This window comes from Falco biarmicus, chromosome 1 (genome assembly GCF_023638135.1).
Source record: "Falco biarmicus isolate bFalBia1 chromosome 1, bFalBia1.pri, whole genome shotgun sequence".
NCBI lineage: Eukaryota > Metazoa > Chordata > Aves > Falconiformes > Falconidae > Falco > Falco biarmicus.
In genome coordinates this window covers 18,692,370-18,703,790 of record NC_079288.1, presented here as the reverse complement: position 1 = coordinate 18,703,790, position 11,421 = coordinate 18,692,370, and the positions used below count along the sequence as shown (strand labels likewise).

Below are 11,421 nucleotides of genomic sequence, written 5' to 3'. Positions count from 1 at the left end.
GTGACGCGCCGGCCCGCGTCACGTGGCGAGGGCGCGCTCTTAAAGGGCCCGCGGGAGGATGCTGGCGGCGGCGCTGCCGCGGGCCCTGTGCCGCCTGGCCGCACGGCGCTGCCCCGCGGGGCTGCCCCCGGCCCGGGCCGCCTGGCGCGGCGGGGCCCGCGGGGAGGAGCGCAGCGGCTGGTCGGGCTCCGCGCAGGGCCGGGGGACCCGGCCGGCCGGAGGGGCCCTGGCCCTCCTGGGAGGTGAGGCGGGAGGCAGGCCGCGGCGGGCCGGGCCGGGCCGGCCACCTGTCACGCTGGGCCCGCAGCCTTCTCCCTCTTCCCCAGGGACCCCGAGGAGGACGGCGAGGACGCCATCGTCCAGCTGCTGAAGCGAGCCAAGGTGAGGCGGCGGGGCGGGGGGGCCGGGGCTGGCGCGGGCGGCCAGCAGCCCCCGGCTCTCCCTGTCCCCGCAGCTCAGCGTCATGAAGGGCGAGCTGGGGGAGGCCGAGCAGCTCCTGCACCGGGCCCTGCGGCTGTCACACCGCTCCGACAACAGGCAGGCCATCGTCTACACCTACAGCATGGTGAGGCGGCGGGCGCTGGGTGCCCTTGGGGTGCTCCGGGTGCTGGGCACAGGAGCTGTGGTGCGGCTCGGCCCGCAGCCCCGGGGGGCTTCAGCGCACCCTGTCTCTTCCAGATGGCAAACGTGGCCTTCATGCAGGGACAGCTGGACAATGTGAGTAACTCTGGCTTCCCCCCTGCCCCCGAATTTTAAGAGGGTCTAAGATTTTTTTGATGTTTTTTTAGGGTTTAAAGATTTCTAAGTCATGTGGAAGCTCCTGAAGGTCTGGCGTGCAGTGCCCAGCAGAGACCTCCCAGCATGAAGCAGAATAATCTGCCTTGGGCCCTGCATGCTGCTGGGATGCTTCCACTCTTAGATTTTGAGCTCCAATACAGTGCACAAGGGAAGGAGTACTTTACTGTCACATGCCACAGTCAAGCGTTTAGGTGGCTGTCCCAGGGAGAATCCTGGAAAGGCCTGAAGGCACAAAGGTGTAAACTCCTTGCTGGTGTAGCAGTCCTAAAGCAGAAACTGAAAGGAACCACTGCTTGGCAGTACCATTGGGCTCTGGTTAGCCTTTCACTTCTAACTGGTCTTGACATATAATGTAAATGCCACAAACCCTAAGACACATTTCTTCTGGTAGTCTGCCTCCATGAAGGGTAGAGATCTTTTAAGTGCCATCATTCCTCAGTATTCTCTTCAAAATTCTCGTTTCAGGCAGAAAAGCTCTACAAAGCAAGTATGAGCTATTTGCTTGCCGGGGACACAAAGGAGGTATGTCCTTCTGAGGAAAAGCTTTCAGCTGGAAGCGTTAGCAGAGTGGTGCACAACAATTTGGTCTACTTCTTGTGCTGTTATACCTCCTACTGGAGACTGGCAGTACTAGCTATGAGCTTGCCAGCTTCTCAGGTACTTGCTTTAATGGATGGAGCTTTGGAGACAACAGAATGGGGATTTTTAGTGTCTAAATTAGTTCTCTGACAAAGTAATCTTTCTATCGGGGTAACACAAGAAGAATAACAGTTGCATTGTGTGTCCTTGTGGCAGGATGACAATGCAGTCCTTGAGATGTCCCTCAAGCTGGCCAGTATCTACGCTGCTCAGAAACAGTGAGTTCCCTGCTAAAGGCATCTTTTACTTTTGTCTCTGCTTCACAGTGGCAGTGGTAGCCAAGCAGAGGCTCTTCAAGTATAGAGTGCCTGAGGAAGCTTTGATGTGACAAGTTACCATCAACCTAAAGGTTTCGACCCACTGTCACATAGCACAGTGATGGCTGTTACGACCTGCCCAGTTTAGTGCAGAAGCAGCCACAGAGGACGTAGCTCTTTAGTCTTAAATCCATACCTTGCAGGAGAGAAGGCTTTTGAAGCAGTTGGTGGCTGGTACTAACTTGTAGCTTTACTTTTTCAGTGAAGCTTTGGTGGGGGTTGCCTGAGCTGGCCTTGTCTGGGGGGAGGGGAGGCCCTCTCCACCTCTTGAATCCTTTTGCCCAAGGGTCAAGAGAAGGGTCCAGGCCATGATCAAGAAGAGGAGAGCAGTGAAGGCAAGAAGGGTCCAGTGAAGGGGAACAGTTGTCTTACAGGCCCTCTAGAATGAGCAATAGCAGTGAAGGCAAGAAGGGTCCAGTGAAGGGGAACAGTTGTCTTACAGGCCCTCTAGAATGAGCAATTGAAGGTGCTCACATTCACGAAGGAGCTTTGCTTTGGTCGGTTGTTGCACTTCGCAGGCACAAGTTAGCCCTGGCGGGCTATGAGTTCTGCATCCTGACCTTAGAGGAGAAGATTGCCAAGCAAAAGGACTTGCCTGAGGATGTCTTACCAGGTGGGACTGCCTTGTCTGCCAAAGGCTTCTCTCCTTTGGCTTTTCTCCATTTCCCTGTCCTTGATGTTGCTTTCGTATTGCCTAAGCACCATCTTCATGTCAATCCAAACTGTGAGTTTCCTGCTCTTGTAGGATGGAGACTCTTGCTTGGACTTGTAGAAGTGATCACTTCCACTTCTCTCTATTTGCAGCTGAAGAAAAGGCCAACACCCGTCTCTTGCTTGGGATGAGCCTAGACTCCTATGCTCGCTATCTCCTAAACCTTAATGAGCTCTCAGTGGCCCAAAAAATGTATGAGAAGGCTCTGCAGATATCAAATGATGTTCAGGGGGAGACTCATCCACAGGTGACTTGTACAATGGTAGCTGGACTGCTAGGGAAAGAAAGGCTAATCTAGAGAATGAGGCAGCCTTAAAAGCAGCTTTGCTGGCATCAGACATACGCAGCACTAAATTGTTTTCCTGCAATTAAAAATGAGCGTACAGCATGGTAATATATAAATGTAGGACAACTTCTTACTGAAGGTTTCTCTGGGAAATACTACTTTTAGTAGTGTGACAGGGGTATGAACGTGCTGCTTCCACTGCTCAAGACTAATACACAAGTCTTCCTCTGAGGCTTCCTTTTCTGTCCTGGTGCAGACTGTGGTCCTGATGAATGACTTGGCAACTGTACTGGATGCTCAGGGGCGTTATGATGAGGCATACTCCTATGTGAAGAGGGCAGCTGAGCTGGCAAAGGAGACTCATCACCCTGAGGAGCACATGGTGTTGAATAACCTGGCAGCAATTCTGATGCACAAAGGTAGGTAAATAAATATCCAGTCCATGTCACTGTGCTTGTGCTGACTGCAGATACCTGTATGGTAGGATTGAACTACAGGGTTAGTTTTGTGTTACTGTTCTTAGTTTAAACAGTAGGCCTGCTGACTTTGTGTAGGCAGCCTGTGTTGTGTTCCAACTGAATTCAGCTGCTGAAGGATCCTGTCCAAGATAAATGCAGTACTGGTGCACCTGACTTAAAAGGTTGCTGGGGATCTTGTTTCCTGTGTCCCGTCTGTACATACAGTAACTGGTTCCAAAAGAACAGAAGGCATGCTTGAGACTTGCTTCTGTGAGATCTTAATACTGAAGCAGCACGTTGTCCCATTGTCACTGCTGCCTTCTAGCTCTCGTAGTTGGCATCCTATGCTGAATGTCTTCTGAACCTCCCTAGTTCTTGATGTGGTCCAAGTAGTCCTTACTTGTCCTTAGCAAGTGGTCAGCTTCGGGAGGGAATTCTGAAAATGAGTGACGTAAATTGGCTAGCCATGCTGCTTTTTCCTCTTGCTCCAGATGACTTTCTGCAAGCAAAGCAAGTGTACAAAGAAGCTCTCAAGCAGGCACAAGAGAAGGGAGATGTTGCTTCTGTCCAGCATATCCAGGAAGAACTAGCTGAGCTGGCCAAGAGGAGAAAGGGCTCCAAATAAGTTGGGCCACAGAGTCCAACCTTGAGGTGGCTCACAGCAGCAAGGGTTGGTCAGTATAAGCAGCCTGAAACCAGTTTGGTGCAATTTTCCAGGGGAACAGCAACGATAAGGACTGCTTAACATAGATGGGCTGCTACTGCTTAACAGCTTAGCCCAAAATAAAGCTGTGAAATCTTAATTATGTAAACTTGTGGTGTAGTCTATGGTTAGAGTGACCTGCTATGCTAGTGATTTAATTTTGTCTTGACTGCCAGCAAAGTGTGAGTCTAGCCTGGTATTAATACTTTCAGTTAAGTAATTTGCTACTCCTGACTGTTCACAAAAGTATTCAGTTTCAAAACACAGCATTACTAAAGCTAAGTCATGAAAAAGAGAACAGGCAGGAATTGTCTCCCTCTTTACAGGCTGGTTAGCACAACAGGGTGTACTCTTGTCAGTGCTACCAGTTAAGTATGTAATAACTTCAACAGCATTTCACAGACTGTACCTGTATTATGACAGAAGCTCCGTGTCCTTTTCAAACAGCTTGCCTGAAGATCAAGCGTGGTTTTTTTTCTTCAGAGTATTTAGCATCCAAAGATAGAACTGTGCCTTCTTGGAGGAGGGGTGAGGCTATGTTACCAAAACAGAGCTGTTGTCAGAAATAACACTCTGTTACCCCAGTCAAGAGCACACTGCGTGCCAAAGCTGTCGTCCTTCCTTGGATAGGTCAGTGCTAGAATGCTAAGGCTTCCCGTTGGAAAAGATGGTATGTACAAACGGTCACATCTGTAAGCTACATGCCTTCATGTGAATCTAGTGTGAACAGCCTGCTTATACAACAGAATTTCAGTTCTGCCCTGCTGGGAAGCTTAATGTTAAAGCCAAAGGAGAATTAAGCCAGAAGTTATCAAATCCATATTTAGCTAGGACAGTAGAACTACCTGTAGTTCTGTCACTAAGTAAGCGACAGACATTTTAACCACTCATTTGTAAGAACTTCAGCTGGTTGGTATAACCCTTATTGTTAACTGCATCATTATTAGTTTACTTACAGTAGCATTAGCTTAACTTTGAGCTAAGAAGAGGCACGCAGGTTTTCTAGAGTAGTTTTTCCAGCTTCAATGAACATAAGTCACATACACAGCCTTTGTTCTCAGCAAGCTAGGAAGTAAAAATATGGCTGTTAGAGCCTTTCTGTTAGTACAAGCATGCCTGTAACACATTAGAGCCAACTTTTAAAGTTCTGGATTTTGGTTTTTAAAAGTGGCAGACCTTAGATGCTCCAGCAACATTAACTGGGAACCCTGCAGCACCCCTAAGGGAAGTGTTTTGCCTGTTCTTGTGAACATAGCTTGATGCTGCAAAACAAGAGGGAGACACAGGAAAAGCAGATGGAGAACTGATCCCCTTTATTGATTGGTCTGAATCCAGAAGTCACTGTCTACTGAAGACATTGTGTGGAAAAAAAAAACCCTTGAGTTTTATGATGCATGGGTTTTTCAAGTCTTAAATGATTTCATATCAGAATCACAAAACATATAAAGATGAAAGCATTGTGAAAGCGCTGATCAGAAATCAGTTAAAAATTTGTAGTAAACTACACTTTGTAAACATGATTTACAAACACCTTCCTGTTTGAAACGGGTCAGATGTAATTCCATACTTGAAGATTACTGGAATTGTGGTAAACCCTAACTTCGGCTCTGGAGAGGTTTTTACACTGGAAAAGTTAGAACTCTGATAACAAACTAAAAAGCAGCAACATCTTATGTGCAAATGCCACTCAAGCTGTATCTTAGGAGAAAGTGACTATCCTACTTTGGCTGTCTTGCTGCTGCAGCAGCAATAACATGAAGCTTTGCAATGAACATGCTATACTTACTGTACAGTTAGCAAAGACATCTGGCTGTACATGCCTCTTTACCTTGTATTTGTTACACTAAGAAAGTAACAAGTGAGTTTTAGAATGGAACTTAACTCTCTGCTCCAAATTCAAATCTACAAAAAGGGCAGATCAACGTGTTTTCCAGTACGTGGTGGTGTGGGAACAAAGAAGTTAAAATAAGAGCACAGGTCTACAAACAGGATGAAAGCTTCACTACTTTTGAGCCAGAAGGGTAAAGGATGGGAGGGTGAGAAAAAAAAATAAATCTATCTTTGAGAAAGACTGCAAGATTTAAGACTGCTGACTGATCTGTCCTGATGCAGTGTTTCAAAAAGTAGCACAATAATTCCATATTTGCAACACAGTGTCAAGTTTCCAAATGAGTTCCTTTGGATTATTTTTTTCCTTTTTCACACTGAGGGCAGAAAAGCTTTCCTCTGAAGTACTCAGTAAATTTGCTGTTGATAAATAGTTCTGTACATCTTCCTGTTTGTAACTGGACCGTTACAGTCCTTTCATAAGATGTAGAGCTTACATGGCTTAAGGTTACACAGCTGCATTATACCTTCCATACAATGTATTGCAAATACAGTGTTAAATTAAAAATATTTGGACTGGAAAATAACTTCAAGGCAAAGACTCTGTTCATCAAGGAGATGCAAAAGCAGTTTGGAATCTGACATACCATGCCACCCTCCAACTCAGTGCTATCTGTAAATCAGTCCTTCTACCGCAGGAGATTTTAATTCACTTCCTGAGGTCAGTGCAGCAAAAAATAAGATGCTTTTGAAGATGGATGTCAGGACACCCTGTGGTATCACTAACCAGATGTACATATACATGAGTGACAAGCACATCATAGATATCATTGATAGATGAATGATTAAGGAGACTCTCCTAGTACCATATACAATTTAAAAATAAAAATCACCCTAATGAAGTATTGCACACTTTAGGAGTTAAGCCAAGCATTTGTAAAGACTTCCACCAAAAGCTTGCTTGTAAGACTAGGGATTGGGATGGGGATGAAAGACTTCAAGATAATTATTACATAAAAACTTTAAAATCATATTGGAGGAAGGTAAAAGTCACAGTACCTATTTCAAACTGGTCGTAACAGAAGCCAAGTAGTTGACTCGTGTGTTGCTCAATTATTCTACAAAAGCATTTTGTTTTATTTAAACTTGGGATGTAGAGGTTTTTCTTTTTAAAGGATTTATCAACCCACCCAGAGCCTCTGTTCAGATAAGCCATTTGCTGTGGTTAAATATGACAGTAAAATGTAGTAGCCTGTTCTGACTGCATAAATGCAGAAACAGAAAACACTAAGATAGGCTTTTGGGGCACAGTTAAAATTCCCAGTGTGCATAACAGTGAGGTATGCCTCCAGAAGCTGTTCTTTTTTTTTTTTTTATCCTTTTAAAAATGAACCATAACATACCCATGCAATAATATTTCTGCAGTGTTGCTAAATAAATCAACTGCACCAAAAATTTACAATGTGGCAGAATTTAAAATTCAAAGAAATATATCATCTTATTCCAGCGAACCGGACTATGTTAATGTACAGAATTCATTAAGGGGTCAGTCTTAAAAATCAACATTTTCACAAGAGCTTGAACACCACTGAGAAAGTGTGTCTAGGGAAAAAAAAAATATATAAAAGCACAATGCCTGCACAAGAAGTGGCACGGCATTAAATGGGCAATGATGCTAGGCTGGTTGGGAGGCTAGGGTTATGGTTAGGTGAGACTGGTAGGGAGGCTAGGGTTATGAAGAGTACTCTACACTGGAGAAAATGCTTAAAAAAAAAAATTACAAAATGACCCCCAAAGTTTAGGCAATGATTTGAACATAAGTACACCAGATACTATAGCAAGGGAAAAAACACTGCAAAAAGTACTCTCTATTTACAGAAGAATGATTTAAAGACATTATGGTTTTCTTTACAAATAGATGTAGAACAGGAATAGTCCACATTTTTTAAAAACTCTTTACATATTTATCTTTAGTAAGTGAACCTTCTCGATCACAATCCTCCAACGCACAGCCTGTGCAGAAGGCATTTAACGGACTCTCCATCAATTCTTCATTGTGTGGCCCTTGCTCTCTTGGAAAGTCTCTATGGGCACAAGTCAAAAATAGATTTCTTTTTTTGACCCGCAAAGTAAAAAAACAAAAATAAATCTGCATAGTTCAGTCATCACTGTCAGACAGAGTCTCATATTGTGCTGAAAGCAGTGGTGCAGGCTCTCGCTCCCATATCCTGTTCTGTTGGTGAGTGGTTGCTTGGCTCATGGACGGCGGGGCACACGCAATGGATGTTGGCGGTGTACTGCTGAGCATCCTCATCGTCAACGGGTTGTAAGGAAACTGTGTTGAACCTGAATCAAAGAGAGTTTCTCCAAGTCAAAAACATGAGCTGTTCCAAGAGATCTGCATCTGACAGACAGTCTAGTTTTGGTTGTGACAATAGCAGAAAATCTGTTTCAGAAAATCCTCATATGCTGTAAACTTTTGACCCACGTATCAGTGTTAATATGTCTACATCTGACCCTTCTACAAATACCACATCTGGTTTGTTCGGTTTGAAAGAAACCCATTTCTTACCTGTTGATGAAGGCCTGTCTTCCCAGGCCCACACTGGAGTCTGTCTGTGGTAGTCCCCTTCTGAATGCACAGATGAGACAGAAGAAGGTCTTTCGGTTCCCAAATATCCCTGTCCAGGAATTGGAGACTTGGACTTCCTACTGTTTGACTTGCCGATTAGCTTCTGCTTGCTGACTCCCCCTCCTGGAAATAGAAGGGACAGATTTTACAAAAATGTTCCACTGCATTTTAGCCTCTGTATGTTTGTTTCTGTAATTTATCACACAGCAGCAAACGGGAGTTTCACACTAGTGCCTTCTGAAATGATTTACTATGACTGGTGACCATACAGGCTAGTCTTCTAACACAGTATTGCTAGAAAAACCCTATTCTTATCACAATGGGGTTATATTTCCACTTTCAGGAAGGGGGATGTTTTCAGTTCAAGGTAGCTCCCACTGTTGCGTATTCCTTATAGGTGATGTGCTACACGTGGATTTTCATCAAACCATCAAGAAGCTTCAGGTACCTAATACACGCTGCTATCTCTTCCCCATTCCATTAGTATTGTCCTTCTCCCAAGAAATAGTGGCTAACACTTCGGAAGTCACCAGCACTATTTTGAAAGCCAAGACCACTTCAGGCAATGGAAACAGCATCTCTATCACTTCCAGAGGAAAGACTGATTTTCAGCGACAAGTTCATTCAGGCACTTAATTTATGTATTTCTTCACGGCCATTAAATATTTAGACCTCACCTGAATTCGGTGACGGATTAGCTTCTTCCCTACGCGTCTCATTACTTGCTGATACCGCAGCACTGGAAGTGCCAGGTGCTACCGCAATAGACTGTGACATTACAACTCCATGCTCCTCACTCTTGTCATCAAAGTTTCCCATCAATGCTTTCCTAATAATGTCTTCCAAACCCAGATTACTGGCAGGATCTGCAAAGGAATGACCCCTAGAACTGACTGCACCTGGGAGATAAAAGATAAAAGATAAAAGATAAAAGATAAAAGAAAACATACAGGAAAATGTGGGAGGGGTGGCAAAAAACCGTATCTCGGAGAAATTACAAAGGGATATGGGAAAAGATTTTAGAAGCAGAAAGGAAACAACCAAAGATGAGAATGTTTTTAACACAAAGCTACATTCTCCAAAGCAGCTCACAATGGCTACAAGTTAGACATGCCAACACTGAAGGGCTACGTCAGTGGTGCCACTGAGTGTCAGACTCTTTGCAAAAGGGTAAATTTTTCTGTTTTATTGGGTTTTTTAAAATAGCAAAGGAAGCTGAGCGCGCTGATTGTGATAGCATATTAAGTAAAATCTGCAGCTATTATTCAGTTGTAAGAAAGGAGACCAGAAGAATATTTCTCTCATTAATAATCCATACTAATTTGCCTTATGAAGTGTGATACACGGCAAATATTTATTCCGAAAGCTTGCCCTCCACCTAAATTAATGGAGATCAGTAATTTCTCCAGTTAAAAGACAGAAGGGGTAACGACTGACCAAAATAATGTAAAGTCAATCTGTGGCACAACTTTTATATCTGAATCTTGAGTTATCTCCCACATTGAGTACAACTCTCTGCCTCACCTCTTTAACACAGTAACTAAGTGTGGGTTATATTTAATTTCCTCATCTCACAGAAAGCTGGTGGGCTTTATTATGCATGTATTATAGGAAAAAAAATACCAGTATTTAAAATACTCCAGTTTATAAAGTAAATTGCATTTGATAAATTAAGCTCAAGTTTTGTTGAACTACACTTCATTTAAATTGTATTTAAGTGAGATGCTAACCAATTTCATGACTTCTACCTCTGTGTAAGGTTTGCATTGATCTTTTTCTGGTTTACTTTTGGTTTACTTTTTTTGGAGTATTTTACTGAAAAACTTACCTGAGGTAGTGACTGCTGGCAAATTGAATATTTCAGTCCCTGGCTGCGCAGCTGCTGTAATTAAAACACAACATTTCATTGAGTTTTTCAGTACTGATGATCGCTGTAAATGATCACTACTAGTCCTAACAGACGAGGTATAATTACTTTTGAACTATTTTCAATGTTCATTTTTTTCCTTTCTCAATCTTCTAAGATGAAAGTGCTTCTATGTGTTCTCAGGAAAATGATCTGTATCAGGGTAAAAGTATCTTATATGGTCATGGCTAACCTTCTTTTAAAGATCTTACTTCAGGAAGCAGACTGACCTTTTGACATTTCACAATCTGTGGACTTTAAAATGCAAAGCTGCATTTGATTCACTAAATGCAAATTTTGACATGCGAACCTTACAGACTAAGTATTTGCACGTATTAAAAAAATAAATGGCAACAACTCTGGAGTCAATAAACCACCCCCTCTCCCACATTATCTGTATTATGTCAAATTTGAGAATGAAGATTTTAAACCATAACACTGAATTCAATATAGAAATGAAAAGATTAGTAGCAGCAATGGCAAGCGCCAAGCATGCACATAAGTTTTCAACAGAGCAGCATCTATCGGGCACACAATGGGGATCCAATAAAAATAATACAGCAACTCTTACTGACACAGCCTTGTTTCTCAGAACAAGGTTAATTTGTTGCTCAGTGAAAGAACGTTCACTTTCAGATGAACTCTTCTTAGGCACTGAGTTTACAACCAGCTTAAGCTCTCATTACCAGTAATTTTGCTGCAAAGTTCTGTTAAGGTTTCTAAGAGAAAAACAAAAATATAGGTCTAGTATCATATTCTACCATGTCAGTATCCATGACTGAAACTGTATCAAAACATGGCTTTTTAACAGCCGTATTCATAAGGGCCAAAACACAAAACATTCAGTTTCAAGACACTTTTCCAAAAAGGAAAATGCATAATAGTTAATGTTGATACAAAACTAACTACAGACACAAAGTTAATGAAAATAACGTCAGATTTTAACAACTCTTGTTAATTATGTGTTTTTTCCACAGTGTTCAGAAACCATTTCCATCTCACAAAGTAAGTGTTAAAAAGTTTACATATGGCAGTCCTATATACACCAGCATTCCCCAAAAAAAGAGAGAGGAAAAAAAGGAAAAAAATTAATAATATTCCAGTTCTTTGGTCATAAATTATTATACATGTGTTTTATATTCA

General features: G+C 43.0%; 2 protein-coding genes across 6 annotated transcripts in view; one reads left to right on the top strand and one right to left on the bottom strand.

Moving 5' to 3' along the window:
- Positions 1–35: 35 nt before the first annotated feature.
- On the top strand, positions 36–4,013 carry TTC19 (tetratricopeptide repeat domain 19). Of its 2 annotated transcripts, none has more exons than XM_056331469.1 (10): positions 36–242; positions 308–381; positions 455–565; positions 679–717; positions 1,264–1,320; positions 1,594–1,655; positions 2,273–2,367; positions 2,559–2,713; positions 3,009–3,171; positions 3,702–4,013. In XM_056331469.1, the coding sequence occupies exons 1-10, from the start codon at positions 59–61 to the stop codon at positions 3,833–3,835; spliced, it is 1,074 nt and encodes a 357-aa protein (XP_056187444.1). In that variant the 5' UTR covers positions 36–58; the 3' UTR covers positions 3,836–4,013. The 2 variants fall into 2 exon arrangements, with proteins under 2 accessions (XP_056187444.1, XP_056187435.1); XM_056331460.1 differs by having other exon boundaries at positions 38–242; positions 327–381.
- A 2,830-nt stretch (positions 4,014–6,843) lies between these two features.
- NCOR1 (nuclear receptor corepressor 1) overlaps positions 6,844–11,421 on the bottom strand; it is a 73,775-nt gene continuing 69,197 nt past the window's right edge. For all 4 annotated transcript variants that reach the window (XM_056331086.1, XM_056331078.1, XM_056331096.1 and 1 more), the window contains 4 exons: positions 10,201–10,254; positions 9,050–9,271; positions 8,313–8,495; positions 6,844–8,086 (listed from right to left, as the gene is read on the bottom strand). In XM_056331086.1, the coding sequence (XP_056187061.1) occupies positions 7,899–8,086; positions 8,313–8,495; positions 9,050–9,271; positions 10,201–10,254 (647 nt within the window). In that variant the 3' untranslated portion in view covers positions 6,844–7,898. The remainder of the gene's footprint in view (positions 8,087–8,312; positions 8,496–9,049; positions 9,272–10,200; positions 10,255–11,421) is intronic.